General features: G+C 46.7%; 1 protein-coding gene across 1 annotated transcript in view; it reads right to left on the bottom strand.

Annotated features, from left to right (window-relative positions):
• Positions 1–24,168, bottom strand: part of LOC136645156 (kalirin) — a 250,046-nt gene that overhangs the window by 209,116 nt on the left and 16,762 nt on the right. The window contains exon 3 of the mRNA XM_066621402.1: positions 23,526–23,640. Coding sequence (XP_066477499.1) covers positions 23,526–23,640 — 115 coding nt within the window. The remainder of the gene's footprint in view (positions 1–23,525; positions 23,641–24,168) is intronic.

The raw sequence follows: 24,168 nt of genomic DNA, 5'->3' as shown, positions 1-24,168 counted from the left end.
CGAGCCGGATTGTACGGGAGTAGGCGGTCTCTAAGATATCCTGGCCCAGAGCAGTATAGGGCTTTAAAGGTTAAAACCAGCACCTTGAATTGGGCCCGGAAACGAATGGGCAGCCAATGTAGCCCCCGGAGAAGCGGGCTGACAGAGTCAAACCGCCTGGCTCCGGTGACCACACGGGCCGCCGCATTCTGCACTAATTGTAGTTTCCGAACCGTCTTCAGGGGCAGCCCCACATAGAGCGCGTTACAGTAATCTAACCTCGATGTCACCGTGGCATGGATCACCGTGGCCAGGTCTGCACAATCCAAGTACGGTCGCAGCTGGCGCACCAGCCGAAGCTGAGCAAAGGCCCCCCTAGCCACAGCCGCCACCTGGGAATCTAGGAGCAGCTGTGAGTCCAGGAGGACCCCCAAGCTGCGAACCTGCTCCTTCAGAGGGAGTGCAACCCCATTCAGAGCAAGTCGATAATCCAGCACCTGCATCGAGGATTTCCGAACCAGGAGAGCCTCTGTCTTATCCGGATTTAATTTCAGCTTGTTAGCCCCCATCCAGATCCTCACTGCTTCCAGACAGCGCTCTAGGCCCTCAACCGCCACCCTGGAGTCTGGAGGAAAGGAGAGATAGAGCTGGGTGTCATCAGCATATTGATGACACCTCACTCCAAACCCCCTGATGACCTCTCCCAGCGGTTTCATGTAGATATTAAATAGCATGGGGGACAGAATTGAACCCTGCGGCACCCCGCACCTCAAGGGCCAGGGTGTCGAACAGGCATCCCCCAGCACCACCATCTGGGACCGACCCTCCAAGTAGGAGCGGAACCACCGCAAAACAGTGCCTCCAACTCCCAACTCGGCCAATCGGCCCAGAAGGATACCATGGTCGATGGTATCGAAAGCCGCCGAGAGGTCCAGCAGGACCAACAGGGACACACTTCCCCTGTCCAGTCCCCGGCGTAGGTCATCCACCAAGGCGACCAAGGCAGTTTCCGTCCCAAAGCCCGGTCTGAAACCAGATTGAAAAGGATCCAGATAATCCGCTCCATCCAAGACCCTCTGGAGTTGGGCCGCCACCACCCGCTCAATTACCTTGCCCAGAAACGGGATGTTGGAGACTGGCCGATAGTTATTCAACACAGTGGAATCCAGGGAGGGCTTCTTCAGGAGGGGGCGAACCACCGCCCGCTTCAAGGTCTTCAGAGAACAAACTAAACTCTACTTTAATGAAAATGAATGCACTGTACAATACCTCTCAGTGGGACTGTACTTAGGCATTCAGTACTATAGACAAAAATTAATATGATTTGCTCTTGTTACATGGATCTGAAAACTCCTGGGTTCAGCCTGCCTTTCCTCACTCTCCAGTTCCTTCATTCTGTGTCAGCAGCCGTTTACTAAGTCTCTACTGGGAGTCCCAGATCAGTGTTCTATTTCTTTCCTTCAGTGAGATCCTATGGCCAAACAGCTGCTGCACATCCACACATGCATCACACCTTTTTTCCATTTTTATCAGTTTCAGGAACAGAAGCCTCTTCTTTGTTGGGTGTGTTTCAGTGTACAGCTTCTCAGCTTCTTTCAAGGACTGTCACTTCTTCCTTCATCCCAGCCTGTTCCTGACCATTTTAAAAATTTACTGTATACCCCATTTCATCTCAGTCTGAAAATGACTCAAAAGAGGAAGTGTGATGGTAAAGGAAGTTGCATTTACTGCTTTTACTCTGTGGTTGCCATTTATCAAGTAAACAGGCCTTGTTTTCTCATATTTTCCCTAGTAAACCACTGTGCCTATTAACCTCAAAACATCAGCCTGCATACCTGCATAATCACATTCGCTGGTAATATGGGTTCACAGAAACAGGAAGTTGCCCTATATTGATCCATCTAGCTCAGTATAGTATGGTTGAACTTCAGCAGCTTTCACAATTTCAGACTGGAATTATTTGCTGCACTGCCTTGAGATGTCAGAGATTGAACCTGAGACCTTCAGCATGCAATGAATGTACTTGCCCACAGACCTACAACGCCTCCCATAGCCACTCATATACTTCTGGGTGCATGAAATGGACCTGAGGCTTGGCTTTCTCTGAGTGCTTAATACAGTTATGAAGCAGGCTCCTGTGATAGCTGTTTTTCCCCCAGTTTCCAAATCTTTCAAGAACTTCAGATGTGTGGGATCTATGTGCCTTAACTATTTTGATATCCCAATCAGGTGTGCATCTGGACCTATACATTCTTCAACTATGAAAATATGAACAAAAATAGTCTTGCGATGCAATTCAATGCCTGTATCCCACTATGGTCTCAGGTAAATATGCATTAGATTGCCACCTTAAACTAAAAGTACATTCTGTGCCCCATCCAGAATTGTAGTTTACATTTTGAGAAGTGGAAGAACTTTTGGAGGAAATATGGTTGGACATTATGCGCTAGCAGGGGTGCCCAAACCCCAGCCCGGGGGCCACTTGCGGCCCTTGAGGTCTCTCAGTGCAGGCCCTCAGGGAGCCCCCAGTCTCCAATGAGCCTCTGGCCCTCCAGAGATTTGTTGAAGCCCGCACTGGCCCAATGCAACTTCTCTCAGCGTGAGGGCGACTGTTTGACCTTTCATGTGAGCTGTGGGATGAGAGTTCCCTCCACTGCTTGCCCTTTCACATCTGTGATGCAGTAGTGGCAGCAAAGGAAAGGCCAACCTTGCTTTCTGCAAGGCCTTTTATAGGCATTGAGCTATTGCAAGACGTTCATTCATTCATATAAGTTCATCTTTAATATATTCATTTATGTAAACTTATGTAAATTTATTCAAATTTTCAATGTAAATTAATTCTTTCCCCCCCCCGGCCCCCAACACAGTGTCAGAGCTGATGTGGCCCTCCTGCCAAAAACTTTGGACACCCCTGCGCTAGAGAAATCCATGTTCCAAATCAGGGAACTGCAACATCACAATTACTATATAGTACAGGAAGAGCAGCTTCCTGAGATTTCTAAACTTCTCTAGTAATCATTTTTCTAACATTTCTACTAGTAATCTAGTAATGTACTGATAATTTTGGGTTATCAGTACACCCTAATAATGTTGATACCTCCATGCGGTGAATGCCTATACAGTTAAGAGAGAAAGACAAACACACACGCACCCAGAGAGAGAGAGAGAGCGCACAAACATGAACACGAACATTGATTACTGAGGAACAAATTACACTTCAACTTCCACAAATCTTCTACTCGTATTAAGTTTCAACAAATCTTCAAATCTACAAAAACAGTGCAGCAAGTAGTTCTTGTATTTCTAGACAGCTGTTTCTATCATAGGATGTCAACAAAATTAGAAACTGTATCCAGCTCTCATCATGTTGTGGTCAACTCATAAAACTTCAGAGATGAGATTTAAATAGCTAACCATGAGCCCATTTTCCACGCTAGTCTTCAGACTGTGTTTTACATATGTACTGATTTTATTATGGAAAGTTTATTACTCTACACGTATGCTTAGTGAACAGTGCCGCATATATTTTGCGTTATTTAACTCATAAGTGAGCAGATGTACAGGACTTTGCCTTTTCTTACAAGCAGGCCTTCGTATTCCTTCATATTTATTTATAAATGTGGACAATAGAACCCAGCAAACTTAGAAAATTAGATTTCTAGCCTATCTGCTTGCAAAGATAGCCATGGTAATATAAAGTTGTGAAACTTTGTCTTGCTTCTGTATACAACACAAACAGTAACACTTCAAAGAAGTTTAAACATACGTTCTTCATTTTATAGTGCTTCAATTTTTAACCCCCAAATATTTTTTTTCTCATTCTTACTCACTGACATTTGTTTCCAAGTATGAAAAATATAGGGTAGCATCTCAACTAGCACTTTTGCAGCCAGGAGCTACTTTAGGGGAGGAAGTAACCTCTGTGAAGGACCCCCTTGCACAAGTGGAATGCTTCTGTTCATGAAGTGATTTTCCCATTCACAAAGGGAGATCCCAATGGCAGAAGTGCTAGTCACAGTGCTGCCATAGATTTCATCAGGAAGGAGACATTGTAGAACTGTACATTCAGATCTCTGTACCAATTACTACTGCAGGTGAAGACCATAACTAAATTATATATTAGAGGCAGCATTCCCTCTAAGGCAGGGCTGCCCAAACCCAGGCCCGTGGGCCATTTGTGGCTCTCGGAGACCCCAAATCCAGCCCCCAGGGCCTCTGGCCACTGGAGAATTGCAGGAGCCCTCACATGCCCGACATGGCTGCTCTTCGAAGCGACAGCAAGGAAAAGGCTAAGCACTCACAGCAGAGCAGGAGCCCCGCCCATCTGCAACAATCCCATTAGGTTGGGGAGGCTACAGTTGAGTCCAGGCGTCGGATGGGGGTGAGAAGTCCTGGGTCTGTTTGTGCTACTTGAGTTTGGCTTGGGGGGTGAGGGGTAGGCACTGAGGAGGGACAGGGAAACTGTGCGTCTATTTGTGCTGCTTGAATGTGCTTGGGGTGGGGGAAAGAGCGTTGCAAGGGAGAAATCGCGGGATGTTTGAATGCAGTTGGAGAGCATGTCTACTCAGCACTAAGTCCCATCAGAGTCAGTGGGGCTTACTCCCAGGGAAGTGTGGATCCAATTGGGCTGTGAGTGCTCGGTGTTGGAAGTGGATGCTGCAGGCAGTGGTGCTCCTGGGGGTCCCCGTGCCTGGGGCAACCCCCAGGATTCCGCCCCCATACCCCGCTTCAACCCCCTTCTCTGCCCTCTGTGCACCTGACCCAGAAGTAATTGCGGTGATGTCATCGTCACCACAATTACTTCCGCGCAGCTGCCTCCTCTGTTCCCCCTTTGAAAACAAGGGGGAAAAGAGGAGGCAGCCGAGGCCCCCAGGGAGCCTTCTGCACTGCGGGAGTCTCCATGGCAGTGATCTGGGGCTGCTTCCAGAGGCCCCAGACTGCTGCAGTGGAGACCTCTGCGCGGAAGGCTCCGTGGGGGCCGGAAAGCGGCACACGTCTCCTCCGGAGTCAGAGGGGGTGCATGCTGCTTCCCCCGCGCCTTGGAGGGATGCCCTGTGAAGTGCAGGAGGGGCAACCTGGGCCAGGAAGCTTTCCCCGTGCCTTGGAGGGATGCCCACGCCTCAAAGACAGCGTCTCAGCGCTGACTGGGCCACCCCCTCCCCTCTTCCTTTATAGGAGGAGACAAGATGGGCGCCCTAAAGCGTCAGTGCCTCTCTAGGGTGCCTGTCTCCTATCCTCCTATAAAGGAGGAGGGGAGGGGCAGCTCAGTTGGCGCCCTGATGCTGACAGGGAGGCAGCAAGCTGCCTGTTTGCAGTGCTACTGGGCGCTCCTCCTGGGGGGGTGAGGGTGGGGCAAGGGCAAGGCTCTGAGACACCCCTGGAGGGTCGCTGCTTGGAGCATTTGCCCCGTCTGCCCCCTCTAGGTACGCCAGTGGCTGCAGGGGAGAACTCTCAGGATGTTTGAATGGGGAGGAAACCCACTGCTTTTGCTTGTTGGGGTTGTTGGCAGAGAGGGAAGAAGGTGGGGGGTCCGTTTGTGAATGTGGAAATACACACAGCTCTCTGCCTGTTTGTTTGGTGCTGGGTGCAGGCTGGGGGAGGGACAGAGAGGGGGACAGGCAGCCCCCTTCTCTGTGTGAATAAGGAGAAACAAACTGCTGCCCGGAGGGGGCAGGCGCCCACCAGTTCCCTGACTGATTGTGTTCCTTTGCTGCTGCCTGTTGCCAGGATGGGGGGGGGGAGGAAGAGAGAGAGAGAGAGAGAGAGAGAGTGTAAAAACATGCTCCTGCATGGGGGGGAAGAAGCCCATGCTGACTCCTCTTAAGTTTGTTCTGCACTTTTCTCTTGGAAGAGGTGTGTTATATGTGTCAGGAATTATTTTAACAACTCCCCTTTTCTGGATCTCATGTGTATTATAAATAAGCTCAGTAAAATTCATTCATTCATGTAAGTTCCATCTTTAATATATTCATTTATGTAAATTTATTCAAATTTGAAATGTAAATTTCTCCCGACCCCCAACACAGTGTCAGAAAGATGATATGGCCCTCCTGCCAAAATGTTTGGACACCCCTGCTCTAAGGAGTCTGCACCAGTGCACGGACCCCTTTAGCAGCTGTGCCGCGTTGGAATTTGCCATGAAGCCAACTCCAGACATTCCCCAATGACATCAACACATCATTACCAAACTTCCAGGTTGCTGAGCTCCATGCTGTGCAGAACTCAGCTGGGAGGTGCATGGCTGAGCTGCTACGCACTTCAGACATAACATAGATTAGGGGTAACTATTTTACTAACAGCCCAATTCTAATCCATGCTGGCGTGGGGAGGCCAGCTGGCCTGCCCCGTATGCAACGCAGGGTTGGAGCCTAAAGCGGCTCAGCCCAGGCAAGGGGAATCACTTCCCCTTACTCCAGGTAAAGCCGCAGTAGCCCCAATGGGGCAACTCAGATCTACACGACCTCAAGAGGTGGCACAGATCTGAGCAATCCGCAGCTGTCCCGGGCTGCCTGGACCAGAGATAGGATCCAACTTAAGAGCCGGATCCTGGCCCCACCTTCCACTCACTAGCTGCCCGCCCATGGGCCCATCCGCTGACCACCCTCCCCTGTCCCAAAACGCCTCCTCCTCACGCACCCCTGGTGCCCACACTGGCCTGATTCAGCCGGCGCTGGCTTACTTCTTGTGTCAGCCAAGTGGGGCTCGTATTGGCCTCCGGAGACTAGCGCATGTAAGTGCACCAGTCTCCCTCCTCAAATTGTGTGAAAGTGCTTTACAGCAATTTTGCTACACCATTGTGCTGGTGCAAGGGACTTGCGCCTGCCCATCCCGGGGGCTGTATTGCTCTCTAAGGGCCCAATCTTATCCAACTTTCCAGGGCTGATGCAGCCATGCCAGTGGGGCATGTGCTGCACCCTGCTGCAGGAGAGGCAGTCACAGAGGCCCCCTAATCTGATAAATTTGTTCATCTGTTAAAATGGGCAAGATGCAGGTTCAAAAACTTAGAAATGTCCGAGCATACAGGCAAATCCCTTGCCCATACATAAATGGCTCCTTTGGCTCACAGTCATTGTAACTGCGTCTTTATCTACATGGAAGCAAGTGTTGAAGACCACACTGATGTTGCATGGATGCAACTGCAGAGAGCATTTGGCCTGAAGGTTTTTGTTGTAGGATAAAAAGCAAGCCACAAAAAAATCACAGCTTAGAAACGGTTATGAAAAGAATGCAATTCAACAGCAGTAAATATTGTGAGCAAATATATTACTTTTGGCCAGCCAAGTGTTTGTATAGAGAAGGTACTCTCTCTCTCTCTCTCTCATTCTTTTAGACTTTGTTTAATCTTATAACCTGACATAGCTGTATGACATTGTAAGAAACCATTACCTTCTTGCTGGGTTATTGTTATTGGGGCGTATGCCAATAAAGGTTATTCTGATTCTCACTCACTCTCTCACCCATCCTGAGCTGCCCCGCGCACGGGGCTGCCATGGTGCCAAAATGGATGCCATGGCATCCAGCACGCCCTGGGCAGCCCGTGGTGGCTCCTTGGGGGAATCAGGCTTTTATCTCCTTCCCCTGGGAAAGGAAACAGCCCCACAATGGGGCTACTCAATTCTACGGCAGCTCTGGAGCTTTCGGCAGCTTTCGGACCGCACAGTCCGAAAAAGGGCTCAGCAGCCAGTGGAGAAGAGCTCCACCAGTACCGCCACACACCCTCCCCTGCCATGCCTCCTCCCCACCCTCTCCCCACTTATCCCCTGCCTTCCTCCACCCCAGAATGCCTCCTCCCTGCCTCCCCGCACACCCCTACCCACCTCTGCACCACCAGGCGGTCCAGGCACCTGCCGGAGAGCACATCACGGGCCCAGTGCTAGAGCTGGCCCAGTGCGAGCTCAGGCTCAGTCTCTTCCCCCAGATATTTCTTAAGAGAATAGTAGTGCCCCTTAGACATGGCTTTCATATCCTTGGACCTATTTGCAGGCTTCTTGAACAGAAGACCAAATTCCAGTTTTGAGCATGTGTTGATTCATAGAAGTCAAGGCTTGCAATCCACTCAGTAACATTCCCATCCAACAAAATCTTTGCAACTGAGTTAGTGTCAGAGCATTACGTCCTTAGTTTCATACAAGCAATGAGCAGGATTAAAAGGAGTTCCAGAATTCTCTAATAACATAAGAAGAAAGCACTGCCTGATTAAAAGGACTCTGTTTTGGAAAACCAGGGAGGAAGCTTCCAAGATACCAAACCCCATATTCATTTTGAGACCAAAATACAGATAACTTGTATTACACAGTTTAATATTCTTTCTCACAGTTATGGAAAATTTATTTAAAGAAAGAATTAAGTTACTGAAATAACTGAAGGGCTTTTCCAGTTTCTAGATCAACACTGAGGAAAGTAACACTCTGGAGGTTCAGCTGAAAATGAGATAGCTGGATCTCCTCATTTTTAATCACTAATATTATTGATACAAAGATTGAAAATAATCTTGGTATTACTGAAGACTTAGGATGAAGTATCACGGACACTTACTGGGAAATAAGACTCACTGAAATCTCAGGGGAACTTAATTCTATGTAAATGGTTTTAGGACAGGAACATTAATTGCAAATTAGTATGGTTCCAAATCATGCCTTTCATATGAAAACAGGAAGATTTGGTGGGTTCAAATGTAACAGGCTTTTATGAGTCTTGTGCATACAGCATCAAGTCACCATCAGGATTTCATGATAGGGACAGCCCAAGATGAAGGGGGTGTCCACTTACTGCCTTGTGAGGGTGGGGAAGGCTACCACATGCATGCACACACATTCTGGATGCTGCGGCACCATCAGGGCACTCGTTTCTGGGTCACTTCCCTTAAGCCATTTCTGGGCAAATTGCATATATGCAACAGGGATCAAATCTGTACACCCGTGGGCTGGGCAGAAATGGGTTAAGGGGGGATGGCTGTCTTCTGGTTCCCTGGTGGGTCGCAATCCACCAGTTTGGGAACCCTTAGTCTACATGGTTACCGGTATGTCAAGGCCAGAACAGCCTATTAAGGCAAGCATATAAACTGAGCAGTGTGAGACCAGCAGACAAGGACAACTGAGGAAGAAAGGGCAATTCAAAGTAATTTGCCATAGACTCAGTACAGTTTTACCTCATAGTAGAATCAGCCTGTTTGGGAATGGAGGCCCTCATGCAAGGGTTATATCAATGATAACAATTCAAAACAGCATCATTTTTCACTGTTGCCTTTAAGCGCCTGTTAAATCTCAGCATTTTAAGTTTTCTGCTACACCGTTTAGCCATCAAATGAATTTCAACAGAAACTACTGCACCCATTTCTCTTCCAATACCTGTATTAGCCTAAAATTCAAGACACATCAACAACATTAAACAATTATTAAAGTCCCCAGTGAACCTTCTTTAATGGAAAACATTTAATTCTTTCCTTGGGGCAGGGGGAGAGAGAAGAATCAGATGACACAGTTAAAGAAAGAACCAAAATTCCATTAACTTCATCAGTTTCAACTCACTTTTAATGTATCCTTTTGAGACATGTGCATTGCCAAATCATGACCTGACAGAGTATGCCAGCTATCTAGTTCCCAAATTAGTACAAAATCCCTTGTGTTATTTTTTAAGCATATGGTTATTTATGTAACGGTATGATAGTCCTCAGGGGAGAAAAGGGAGAGACTCATAAAGCTTCCTTTATTTTAGGATCATGTAACAGAAAATAGAGCCCCAGCATTTAATCCACTTCAATCAACAAAATGAATTTCACACTAGTATGACCTGCTAATATATGCTGTACTTGGAAATCACCAAGAAAGAGTTTGAAATTAAGCCAGGGCAGCACTTTATATTAATAAAATGTGCCAAATCAAGAATCTGTCTGTAATGTAAGCCACTTGACACTTAAATAAAGGAGCTCTGATGTCTTTAAATTGTCTCACCAAAGAAACTCCACCAAACTGCTCAAACATCTAAGACGTCTGTCTGGGACACCTTCCGCCATTGCTCTCTGAGTACTGGATGTCCCCCAGCACTAGTGAAATATTTGAGGATGTTTTCTTCACTAAGGGCAAATAAACATAGACGTGTATGAAGCACAGGTCTCTTAGGTATCATGTATTTCCAACACAGAAAAGATGAGAATCTTGGCTCGCAGACAGGCTGATGTATTCAACAGAAAGAGCAACTGGGGTTGAGGCAGAATATTCCCTTTGCCACATGGAAGCAAGACACAAAGAATGCAGGTGGGAGGTTGCTTAGGTCTAAAACAAATCTCTGTTTTGGTGTTCTTTGCAGGATATCTGCATTGGGAATACCAGAATTAGAACTGGGCAATGAGGCCATGTCTCAGCTCAGCGTTTTAGAAATCTCTTAGCAGCTGAGTAGGAGATGTGTTGGCTTCTTAGTTTATTTAGGGAATTTGGCTCCTGCTCTTCTGAAAATAAGCTAGCTACCCTGAAAAACGGACATAACAACACAAAAGAACAGGAGTAAGAATCACATAAAATGACAGCAGAAAAGGCGGCTACTAACTAACTAACTAACTAACTAAAAACCTGACTGCAACAACACATAATAACGTGTAATCTAAAAAGCCTGCCCAGATAAAAAGGTATGTCACTGAAGTCACATGGATCTGGGAAGCTTCACTCCTTGGCTGTGAAAGCTGGGGGTGGTGGTGGTGAAAGGAATCCCCTTAACAATTCCCAGTGAAGAAAGTGAGGCATTCCTATTGAGGTCCTGGCTTTATCTTTATCCCAGTTATAGCCCGTTATGTCACTGACCCTCACAACATAAGATTAGCACAAAAGGGGAATGAATGGATGCTATTTGCGAACAGATGGAAAACCAAAAACATTTTTCAATAGCATCTCTCATTATTTGCTTCTACTGGCCACGTATAGACAGGCTCTGGATGTTTTGATTTATTCTTTTGCTGCAAGACAGTGGAGGTTGGGGCAAAGAAACTACTGATGTCAGTCATTTCACTGGAATGAGAACAGCATGCAAGTAAACTGGCCTAGTGGCTGACAATGGTTGAGGAAGGTTTCATACATAGACACTGTACTACAATGTAAGAGCTTAAAACTCCAAGGTGCAGGGCAAGGAAATGAGTGGAGGACTTGGGACAAACAATTTCACATCCACTGGCTTTGCCTCCCCCAAAAGCAAGGGGTTCTACACCCATACAACTGTATATAAGAACATAAGAACAGCCCCACTGGATCAGGCCATAGGCCCATCTAGTCCAGCTTCCTGTATCTCACAGCGGCCCACCAAATGCCCCAGGGAGCACACCAGATAACAAGAGACCTCATCCTGGTGCCCTCCCTTGCATCTGGCATTCTGACATATGCAACCTATATGCATAGGTTCTTCCACATAGCTGGAAATGTTATACTATCAGGCGTTCCCCACTGCATCATGTATAGAGCTACAAATGCAGCATATAGGCTTCCTTTCATATCTTCTACTAACACTCAGAGGCTGTGGTGTAGTGGTACATTTGAGAGTGCGGGAGCTCATGATGACACACTCCCATAGCCACATCCCAATAAACAAACACACAAACTTTAAATTTCTTTGTTATAGGGTCTTCTTTTTCTGCCACTTAATTCTACTTTGGAATGTAAAGTTTTTTCAACTAAATACCTATCTCATTCTGCCCCAAGCTCTTTGAGGAATATACATAACAAATTTATAAAAATTGAAAATAAGACTAAAAATATTCATAATAAATGTAGAAGGTATATTAGACTGCAGTCCCATTCACAGGTCCCTGGAAGGAGTACCCATTAAGCTACTTTAGGGTCTTAGTTCTGAGTAGACAGATATAGGCACAGTGGTATAGCTAGGTCATTTGACACCCGCAGCCCATAAATTGTTGTCACCCCATATGAAATCAATCAATCAATCAATCAATTAATTAACCACTTAATCAATTAATCATTCATTCATTCATTCATTCATTCACATTTTTATACCACCATTCCTCTAAGCAACTCAGGATTTGAAATGAATAATAATAATGGCCAGAAAATAAATGCAGTGAATATTTTCCCACAAGCAATGGATGAAATTCTGCATCAAATGGTATAAAACATGATGGCATTAATCCTAAAAGCAATGATCTCCAGAATTTTGGTCACTAGGGTGTCACCGCCCCAATTAACAAATAATTAAATAGGGTGAAGCCAGCCCTGTTCCACCAAGTGAACTTTCTCTGTAATCTGCCTGTAAGAACACCCCCTCCCACACACACACAAAAACATCATTGAGATTTTCAGCCCTCCCCACTGCCCAGTTCAGTGTATATTCTTCTATTTCAAGCATAGCACTATCAGGACCCACCTGGCTTTACAAGTCTAAAACCAAATAAAATAGACCTTACCAGCTGAAGCCTCTGTTTTATTCTTTGGGGAGTGCTGCCTTCTGGAGCATTTGTTGAGCTCCACTTTCATCAGATTGGGACCATGCAGCTAGCCTTGCATTCCTCTTTGCCTGACTTGACCAGGAGCCAAGGCATGTTCGCTTACTTGCGAGTAAACACGACCGTGTGGCTTACTTTCGCTTTCCATAGGGCTCAATACATTTGTCTGCTTGGAGGGAGGAACTTCCTTCTTGGGTGTTTTTGGGGGGCTGCTTTCATTGGATAGGAACCATTCTGGTGTCATTGGATTCCTCTCAGCCTGCCCTTTCTGACGAACTATGGTAAGTTCACCTACTCACGAGGAAACATGCAATATGGCTCGTTGTCATTTTCCATTGGGCTCCATGAATATTTTGGTTATTATTATTATTATTAACAGTATTTATATACTGCTTTTCAACTAAAAGTTCACAAAGCGGTTTATAGAGAAAAATCAAATGGCTCCCTTTACACGAGGCTAAAGAGGCAAAAGAACCCACCCTTCTCACGTGCTTTGCCCCCCTTCATTCTAGTGTTCCACTTCAAACTTGTATGCACAAACTCCTTTCATATTCCCAGAGGCAGAGTGCAGACTAAGGCTTGGACAGTCAGCATCCACACCATTGCTGGCAGGGGCAGAAAGGATGGGGGGTGTCTCATTTCTGACAGCCAGGTTTTCCCCACCTCTGCAGAAGAATCCTGCCTCAACCTGCAACATCCTGCTAGGGTGAATTGAGACACATTTCATCTTGATTATACTTGTACTCCCACCCAGATGTGTATGGAATTTATAAAATATGCCACAATTCTTAATGAAACGAGGTACTGAAAAGTTTGGGAAAAACAGGCTCAGAGAGAATAAGCACTGTAATTTTTAACCGCTAAAAATGTACAACCACTTTTTTTTTTAATGCAGGGAGTGAAAGATCTGTCCCACCAATGAAAGCAGTACCAGGGTGTGTTTATACAACCTGCAGAATCACATAGTTAAGCTTTTCGTAGACTGTACCAACAGGGCCAGTTCAAGATCTTCTGGTGTTTTTGGAGGACCCTTACCTGATGGTACAGCTGGAACTCTCCTCCAGCTCCCTGGATTTGAAAAGGAAGAGGGAACGTCCTTGGAAGAAGTGTGAAAAGGAAGAGAATGTTGCCTCCACCACTCTCTCCTTGTTCACACTCCTTTTGTTCTGTTCCCTCCTTCTTTTTCAAATCCAGGGAGCAGTCAGGGGGTAGTAGTGGAGACAGTTGCCCCATCAATCCACCACCTGATATGACCACCTCAATCAGCCTCATCAATAGCCTGACCCCGTGAAGCACAACTCCTTTCTTATTTCCAGAGGCAGCAGGTAGGGTATTTGCACACAAAAAGCTTCTCCTTGCTCATCAAAAAAGAGTATGTCAGAGAAAATACCAGACTGAACAATTCTTCCTGACATGCTAGTTTTCCACATGTAAACCCCACTCTCATCTGCAGCCTGATGTGGCAAATTCCAGGATAAGCTGTATCACTTCATCAGCTGATTACAGAAACCAATCCCAGGCCATTTGGAATGAACATCTTGGTGAATTCTGACTCTTGGTGAATTCCGACAATTATTAAAGTCAAGCGCACATAGAACTATTCAGTAGAACAGAGCAACCTGGCCAGTTACAGTAGATTGCACATATGAGAAGCAACATCTTGATTCTGCAACGTTCATATTGAAAGCCAATGTGATGAAACAGTTAAAATACTGAACTGAAGGAGACCTGGGTTCATTCCCAACCAGACACGAGTTTATAGAGTGATCAAGGGCCTGTCACTCTCTCTGAGTCTAACCTAATCTACTTCACAGCGTCTTATGGGGACAAAATGATGTGGGGGCAGTGCAACCATATATGCCAGGCTGAATTCTTTGGAAAAAGTAGTCTTTTAAATGTATTCCTTACATGCATTAAGGTTGGAACTGAGTCTTATGCACATAAGACTTACTATCATGTTTACTGTATCTCTCATATATTTTTAATCCCCAGCTGTTAAAACAAGGTCAGTAAATGAAACCTGGAATGCTGTCAGCTGGATTCAGAATTCCCTCCTAATTTATCACCATATCCTATCACCAGTTTTATATCTTCATATAGCCTACAGAAATACACCATTGCTGCCTTTCCCATTAAAAGAGATATCTGGGGTCAACTGACAGATAGCATCAATGAGGATAATAATTTGTCTCACTCTATAGCTGCAGGCAGAAAGAACAAAGAGAAGACTGTTAGTGAGGTCGATATGAAAAATTATAACCCTTCTTAATGAGAATTGATTTATTTTCTTTTTTTACCAGTATTTATAAGGGAAGAACACAAACCTAGACCTATTGAGTCGTCCTAACTTCAGCTTATATCAATACACAATATGTTGTTCTTTTTCACTGACATCCACATCCATATTAATGTTTGCTATACTGAATGCAATTTGAATATTGTTGGACACAATCTTCCACTGATATTCAAAACTTGCAAGACAAAAATAGCATTTATCAAATCAAAACTAATGCAATGGATTAAATTCTTATTTATCATAGAATGAAATAGTGACCTATAAAAAGTCAAAGTTAAAAAAAAAGAAATAAAGAGTAAGGGGAAGGAGTTCAAATGCAAGTGTCTATTGGGCCTCACTATGACAAACAGTAAATTCAAGAGTGCCAGCACATATAAATGAAAATGAGGTGTGTGATCATTTCCATGATGTTTACCTCAGGAATCCACCTCTAACTGAAGTGATTACTTTTCTTGACTGAATTGTTGCATGGCATTTGTATCATTTACACTCAATCCAAGGGCCCAATCCTATCCAACTTTGCAACACTGAAGCAGCCATGCCAAAGGGTCACATGCTACATCCTGCAGTAGGAGTGCAGTCATGCAGATCTCCCTTAAGGTAAGGGAACAAATGTTCCCGTATCTTGGGGCTGCATTGCAGCTGCATCAGTGTTGCAAAGTTGGATAGTGTTGGATAGTTTCAAAGTGCTGCAGCCCCAAGATAAGGGAACATTTGTTCCATTACCTTAAGGGAAGTCTCCACGACTGCACTCCTACTGCAGGATGTAGCATGTGCCCCATTGGCATGGCTGCATTGGTGCTAGACAGTTGGATAGGATTGGGCCCTAAGGGCCTGATCCAGAGCCCTGCACACTGGTTCACCGCCGGTGCACACTGTCGCAAACGTGCCATAAGGCACATTTACAATCCCTTACCGCTAGCCCAGTGTGAACCCGCGCTGGGCCAGCTCCAGTGCAGGGCCCGCCTTCCACCGCCCAGCTGTAGCCTGGACCAGCTGGCGGCAGAGAGGTGAATGGGGGTGCGTGGGAAGGAGGTATTCCAGGGCAGATAGAGGCAGACGGAGGGTGAGCGAGGGGCGGGAGGAGGCGTGGCAGGAGGAGGGGGCAGGACAGGGCAGGACGTGGCAAGGCAGTACCAGTGGAGCTTGGCTCCACCTGATCCAAAGCCCCGTTTTGGACCACACAGTCCAACAAGGGACTCTTCAATTCTGCACCATTTTGAGAGCTGCCACAGAAGTGAGTAGCCCCACTGTGAGGCAACTTCTCTTACTTGGGGGAAGGAGACAAAAGTCTCCTTCTCTCGAGGAGGCGGCAGTGGCTGCCTGGGGTACATTGAATGCCACGGCCACCATTTTGGTACTGCAGTAGTCCGGGCAATGGGCAGCTCAGTATTGGGTTGTCTGTCAGGGTGGGAAAATCAGAGTCTCTTGAGAATGCTCTTACCATTTTATCTTGGGAACATACATACAAAAAAGTGAATGGATTCTGACTGATAAATGCAAGACAGCTGAGTGATCAAATCAACTAATGAAACATTCTGAAAGAACCATTATTGGGTGATCATATCACATAACTGAGCTACATGCTATTAAAATTGTTTAAACAGTGAGCAGCACTAACAAACTAATTATAGCACTGAACAGTTCATTAGGACTAACAACAGTAATCAGCTCTTTCTGTTAATGAGCTCTTTATACAAGAGCATCAAAGAGCTGAAGGATACCAACATTTGGGACACATTAGCTAAGTTGTGTGATCCAATAATGGAATAAAATAGCTACTATTGACCTGATCAGATAGGCACCGCCAGGGATCTGAGATCTCTGAATGGCGGGATAGCTAGATCCTGTGGCCCACATTGGAAGATAACCAGGGTACTGTACTGTATATCAGCCTGAGGTCTAATATGATACCAGGCTACTTTTACATGTGGTGAGAAAGTAGAAGTGGAAAATTGTCAACTTCAAAATAAATGTACCTAACCAAGATCAAGAAGCCAAATGTGAACTATACTAAGCAAGCTCACTACCGCTTGGCAAACAAATTCATTATCTCCACTGTTGTGTAACTAATGTTTATTAAAAGATTTACTGATAACCCGGAAAAACCAGGCAGAGTTTACAGATAACAATCTCAAATTAATAATTTGTTCTTAAATCTGAAATAGAGCGTGAAGAGTTCAACTGTTCTTAAAGCAGTTCTGCCGCTCCACCACAAATGACTAAATGAAATTGTCGTCATGGGTTGAAACCTGTTGGTTTCCATGACTGATCTATCTGACTTCTGCTTGGCCATGTGGCCCAGATGTGGCACACACCCTTCCAGTTAATCCCCTATACAGTAAAGTGAAGTAGGCATGATGATACTTTCAACAACTGTGCTTCGAAGGGATCAAGGGTTTGAATCCCTTGCTTCTTCATGCTGACTGCAAGCTGGGGCCTGCATACATCCCTATACATGCTTTATACCTTTAGCTCAATGAACCGGTAGCTGGGGAAGGGGTGGGGACAAAATGGTAAGTATTGCAAGTGCCGCAACACGCTCATTCCACTCAGCACCAGAGCCATTCTGGGCAGCAATGGAAATGCACAGGAGATGCCATTTGGTTCGGCGAGTGCTTGTGTGTTGCCGTCACTGCCCAGACTGGTTCAGACAGTGAACGGGAGGGAGCACTTACACTGCATGTCGCCTGTAGTACTAACCGCCCCACCCCCACTACTTTGCTTCTCAGGTAGAAGATCCAAGAAATGCCTTCAGACTGATACCTTGAAGGGTTGCTGCTGTGTAAGAAAGACCAATAATCTAACTCAACTGAAGAGACTAACAGTGCAATCCTAACTTGTGCTGAAACAGGCAGGCCAGGAGGCTTTTCCCCTTACCCCGCAGCGGCCCCAATGGGTCTACCTGGATCTCCACCAACTAAGGAGGTAGAGGAGAACCAAGCAAAATGGAGCAGCCTGGAGCCGCTCTGCACTGCCCCAGGAACAGGTCTAGGATCTGGCATAAATGCCAGGTCCTGGCCCCGCCTCCTGCTGCCCACCCGCCTGCCCCTAGGAATGCCCACCGCCCTCCTTCCCCCGCCCCAAAACACCAATAGACCAATACGTTTATCCTGCTTCGCATCTTTGATAATAAAGGGAAATAATCCAAACAGCTGCCTGAGTCCTACTGAAATATTGGTCCACAGAAGGACCACAAAACAAACCATCACAGTCTCTTTCTTGAGTTCATATACTTTGCCAATTCCTTCCTAGTTAAAAGATCTCAGAGCAGACATGGATAGGATTGCGCTTTCAGGATCAATGGCCAAGTGACTGTGGGAAAGAGATTATTTCAAGATCAAAGAAACTGGCAATGTTACATAGGGCTGCCACAAGAACCATGGAGTCATTAATCTTATTCTTTCCTTAGCTTGTAAAGTAAACATAATTGCAATAATGAAGTCATACGGGTATGGCTATTTGACGGAATAAGGATGAATCAAATCAGAATGTTGCATTTAAAAGGCTGTGATTCTGCTGAAGTTGAAAGATTTTATAAAGTCCCAATAACCACAGCAAGAGTGTTAAACTTGCTACTTCTCCAACCGACAAGGCTTATTATAAGAGCTTAACAGCCTGATCCTGAGCTTGACAAGCTGGCTAACAGCTGGCGCGCATTGTGCTAGCACGCACTGTGCTAACTGGGTGAGCACCCGTTAGCACCAGGAAGGCATCCAGCCTCCGCCATTCAGCGGTCACATGGATCACCAAGCAGCAGAGAGGGAAGCAAGGGGGAGGCAGGGAAGAGGCATTCCGGGGAGGGGAGAAAATGGGCAGAAGGCAGAGGGTGGGGAAAGGGTGGGGGAGGCATGATGGGGAGGCAGGAGGCGGGGAGAGGACGGGGGAGGGAGGCTTGCCAGGGGGAGGGAGTGGGGAAGGAGGAAGGCAGGACCAGTGGAGCGATGCTCCACCACAGGGGTGTCCAAAGTTCTTGGCAGGAGGGCCACATCATCTCTCTGACACCGTGTCAGGGGCCGAATTAATTTACATTTCAAATTTGAATAAATTTACATAAATGAATATATTAAAGATGAACTTATATGAATGAATGAAGGTCTTGCAGTAGTTCAAGGCCTATAAAAGGCCTTGCACAAAGCAAGGCTGGCCTTTCCTTTCCTGCTGCTACTGCATCACAGACATGAAACAACAAGCAGTGGAGGAAGCCGTCATCCCACAGCTCACTCGAGAGGCCAAACAGTTGCCCTCACGCTGAGAGCAGTTGCATCGGGCCAGTGTGGGCTCCAACAAATCTCTGGAGGACCAGAGGCTCATTGGAGGCTAGGGGCTCCCTGAGGGCCACATAGAGAGGCCTTGAGGGCCACAAGTGGCCCCCGGGCCGGGGTTTGGACACCCCTGCTCCACCAGATCCAGAGCCTTTGTAGCAAGTTCAGCACCTGACACGAAGGCTCTTACCTCACTGCCGACCTTTTGGTTGGCGGTGAATCAAGTAGCCCCACTGTGGGGTTACTGCCTTTACCAGGGGAAGGGGTCAAAATCCCCCTTCTCCAGAGGTGCCGCCCATGGCTACCATGGGAACACAGGATGTGGCAGCAGCCGTTTTCAGTGCCACCACCACAGGCGCTCAGGATTGGGTTCTAACTTGGCCTGGACTATGCCCAGTCTTTTTAACATCATAAGCTAACAAAAAGAAATTCAATCTGAGTGATTTACCTGCATAATAAAAAAGTATATGTGAAAATACAACACAGATACATGAGGTATATTCCACATACCTTGTATTTCCATGGAGGAAAGTCGGAAGCAAGTTAAACGGTTTGGAGAAGGGCAAGTGTTTATGACAATGGCTTATGTAGAAAAGTATTAGGCATTAAATTTCTAAGCCTGTGATTCATGCAGAACAAGGTAACATCTAAAGGGGAAGCTTTACTGCAACTTTATCTGCAATGAGATTGATGAATAGTTGACCCTTATTCATGGAAGTTTGACCTATTGTCCTTTCAGCCCAAGGTACAATCATAAACCCCACATACAATATGGTTACAAATAACACCCAGGAGAACCCAAGCTGTGTTTTACTAAAAAGCTTAAGAAACAAGTCACCAAACAAACAACAACAAATCAATTCTAAGCAGCCTTAAAGGAAAATTCACAGGAAATTAAATGTAGGGTTACTTCTCTGGATATGATGTGACAAAGGCATCTCTCAATCTCTAATTCAGTGATTTTCAACCTTTTTCACCTCACATCCCCCAGTGGCCCTACTAATAAATGATCCTCTCCCAAGCTCCCATGGTACACCTGGGAACCATTCACAGCACATCAATGTGCCACAGCACAATGGTTGAAAATGGCTTCCTAAATACTTGCTCTCCTATCTGATTTGGGTTTTCTTTTCTCTCTCTTACTGAACTCCACACTGTTCTCCCAGAAACTGAATTTTCCCAGTTTTCACACTATGGAAGTATGATCCCCTTGCTGTAGGAACATAGTTGTGGTCAAATTGAATCCATTAGTCTCAAATCCCTGTGGACATGCACAGCCCTCCTTGCATGTCTGTCCTCAGCTACCACCTATGAAATAAAGTAAGCACCTTATGCATGCCAGCCAGAGCATTTAGAAAAGGAAGGACCAAGAGACCACAGCACATGAGAGATGGATATTGTGAGATTCTTGTCTTCACAGTTAGCCCCTCCTCTTCCTAACCAAGACTCAAAAGCAAAACACTGCAGGTGGCTCCGTTCAACCTCCCAGTCCCACACCTGACGCCTGTTATTGGACTTTATTTGCTGAATCCTTCAGCTATAAATGTTTTCAGGGCAGCCCTCAGGGCACGACTGACCTGAATAAGAGTCGCATTTTGCTGCTGCTTTGCCAGTCTCTTACATTTGCTGCACTGATACCTCCTGGACATTTTATCCAATAATCCCTGTATTTGTGTTCCTGGCATTTCTGGACTTTTACTCTAGCCTCAGATCTTACCCAAGCTTATAGTCCCTAAAGGTGTTTCTCATGGCTTCTATCATTCCATATAGATTCTGTCTAACTTTTTAAACCTACTTTCCTGGGAGTAGGCCCCATTCAGGACAATGGGTCTACTTCTGGAACTACATTCACTCCAATCCATTTCTTCTGGGTAAACACATATAGGAGTGAGCTGTATAGGAGTGAGTAATTGATAGACATGCTTATGAAAATATCACCATCCCAATTTCTCTGCAGGTTATAGAATTCCAAATGATCCTACCTTATTTCCACAGTGGCACCAATGTGCTTCTATCGCCCAGGCCTGGCCATAGCAGTATGGATCTCCTCAGGAGTAGGGGAGCTGAGTGAGTACTGCCCGGATCTGGCCCCCAGGCAGAAGATCTCCTTGGAAGTAGGGCCTGAGAGCTCATGCTATCTCAGGCCAGTCACATGGCCAGAAGGGGCAGGGCTGGCTGTGCAGGCTGCTGAGCTCATAAGGGCCTGGCAGCCAGAGAAAGGGGTTGTGCCTCTCTGGGCTCCTTCTCAAGGATGGTGGGTGGGGAGAGGCTCGCCAACCCCACACCTTACCACGGCCCAACCCCAGCCTGGAAGGAGCACTAAGAGTTCCTTGGGAGGTGGAGGGCCCTACCCCCTGGGTCAGGCAGCCCCAAGCAGGGCGTAAGTGCTCCCCCCCCCCGCAGCTCAGGGCACCGCAGCTTGCAACCTCCAAGACAACCAGAGGCAGCCCCAGAACAACCTCCTGGGGAACACTCCAGGTGGCTCCAGCCAGCCAGCGAGGACCAGGATGGCTGAACTCAACCCTTGTTGGCTCCAAACCTCCCCAACAACGCTCCCCTCAACCCACTCCCAGGGGGCATTCGCATTGCCATACAGAACAAGTCAAACCTCAAGGACTGTGGCCACTGGGGCCTGTGAAGGGAAACAGGCGGTGGCCTTGCTGAGAACTGTGTGCTATCTTGGGCCCGTGATGTAACAGGGCCAGATGAATGTAAAAAGCTTGACCCGAATAAACTGCTGTTGCAGACCACTTTCAAGGCCAAGACATCTTCTGGGATTGGGTAAAGTCCAGAAAACCCTGACCTCTCCTGCTACCATACCCACCCCCAGAGCCCACCAAGCAGCGGTCCGCCATGGATATGACAGCTATCAATTCAACATCTTTGATTTCTGGACTTCGGGCACAATCCTAACCAGGTCTACTCAGACGTAAGTCCTATTTTGTTCAATGGGGCTTACTCTCAGGAAAGTGTGGTTAGGACTGCAGCCCCAGTTCAGACTACTATACATGTGTAACACTGGGCCGCCTTGGGTGCCCTTTGGGGAGAAAGGCGGAATATAAATCCAATAAACAGATAAATAAATAAGTCAGTTTTTAATCTGTGTCCTATTATCCTTGATTCTTCTTGATAAACGTGCACTGATTAAATGACAGGGCCAAAAGATATCCGGATACACGATTCAGAAACTTTAGAATTCTGCAAATTAAACCAAAAAGCTTACAGTGTGGACAGTGGGACAGAGAAAATTCTGAAACATAAGGGAATGGCAACCCAATCCTGAGCTGCCTGGAGCACGGGGCTGCAACGGCACAAAAAACGGCTGCCGCGGTATCCTCTGTGCCCCGGGCAGCCGCTGCCATCTCCTTGGGAGAAGGGAACATTCTGCCCCTTCCTCTGAGTAAAGGAAGTAGCTCCGCAATGGGGCTACGATTCTGCATCAGCTCTTGAGCTGGTGCAGAATTAAGGACACGTGGCCCAACACAGGGATCAGGGTCTGATGGAGCTGAGCTCCACCGGTTTCATCCCTTCCCGCCCCACTCTCTCCCCCCCACACCTCCTCCCCCATCTTCCACCACCTCGGAATGCCTTACGCCCATGCTTCCACTCACCCTCTCCACCGCCTGGCAGTCCAGGTGACCTATGGGCAGTGAAATGCGAACCCAGCACCAGAGCTGGCTCAGCCCAGGCTCACACTAGGCTACGACTGGTGCTGGGCCCGCGGTAAGAGCTCACAAATGTGTCTTACAGCATGTTTGTGACAGTGCGTGCTGGCTGTAAGCTGGCATGCAGGGCTCAGGATCGGGCCCTGCGGCAGCTCTGCTCCTCCTTAGTGATTTGCAATAGTTCAATCTGATCTGATGCCTGATCTTGTCTGATCTTGGAAGCTAAGCAGGGTCAGGCCTGATTAGTACTTGGATGGGAGACCGCTTGGGAATACCAGGTGCTGTAGGCTTATACCATAGTCTTTCGAGACTGAAGGTTGCCAACCATTAAACTGAGAAAAGTGATTTTGGGACTACAATCCTAAGCATTCTTACTTGGAAGTAAACAGCACTCATTTCAAGCGGACACATGTATGTTTGGCTTTTTCACTAGAATATGCCATTTGTGACCACTGGGAAATGAAAGACCCAATGTGAAAGAATGAAGACTTCTAAAAGCCTAAACAAAATCCAATGCAGATTTTACATACAAATTACAGGCACAGCAATTGCAGAAACCACACAGAATGTCGCTTGTGAAAATGCCTCCAAGAAATATTCCCCTGCTCTCTTTGTCATGCTCAGAGTACCGCCCAAACCTAAGCTAGTCGTCCAGCTTTGATAAAGCAAGTCCATCTCTGTTTTGCTCCAATATTTGCTTTTTTGCCCATTTGGATAGATGTAAGATGTGATTGGAGTGCACATGAAAGGGAAAAGGGAGAGCTGTTGTTTTCCTTTCCAGTATATGCAAACAAAGAAAGATTCTAAAGGCCAATACTTGAAAATAAGCAGCTTGCCAAGAACATATCCTGTCCACCCGTGCTTTGCGTTTGAACTTTTACCTCGGCACGCTAGCCAAGTAAGTCACAAGTTTCCGAAGGTCTTCCTGCCTTATTCTGTCGTGATTGCTGCGTGCTGGAAATGTCAGGATGGGACCTCCTCGTTTATCACGGCCACCTGCAGAAAAAGAAGAGAAACTTGCTTAGGAAACATAATATGTGCATCAGCCAAACAGACCAGCCAAGGCTGCAATCCTATATACGTATTTACAGGGGATGGCCAGCTGTATCCATCAGGGCCACAGCGCTGGTCTCTGGTGCAGTGTCCTAGTAACGGCCATTGTGAAAGTGCCAAACATAGGCAGACAGCAGTACAGGCTGCATTCTGAGAAAGCGGGCAACAGAGCTCCGAGGTATGCAATCGCCCCGAGACTGGTTGTGGCTTCCTTCTCTGCCGCAGTCAGTCTCAGCACTGTCACACTCGGAGCTATGCCACCCACTTCTGCAGAAGTAGGCAGCATCGCTCCAAGGCACAGTTGCTGGGAGTGAAGGCAGTTGCGTCTTCCAAAAGGGCTGCCTTTGCTCCAAGCATGCATGCTGAGATGACTGGCTGTGGGGGTGACAAGCAGGTTCTCCTGCCTGCTGTCTCCTGCCTGCAGTCATGCTTGGAGCAAAGCCAGCCACTTCAGAAGGAGTGGACAGCCTC

This window comes from Tiliqua scincoides, chromosome 1, assembly GCF_035046505.1.
Source record: "Tiliqua scincoides isolate rTilSci1 chromosome 1, rTilSci1.hap2, whole genome shotgun sequence".
Lineage (NCBI taxonomy): Eukaryota > Metazoa > Chordata > Lepidosauria > Squamata > Scincidae > Tiliqua > Tiliqua scincoides.
The sequence above is the reverse complement of the archived record's forward strand: the minus strand, read 5'-3'. Positions and strand labels throughout refer to the sequence as shown.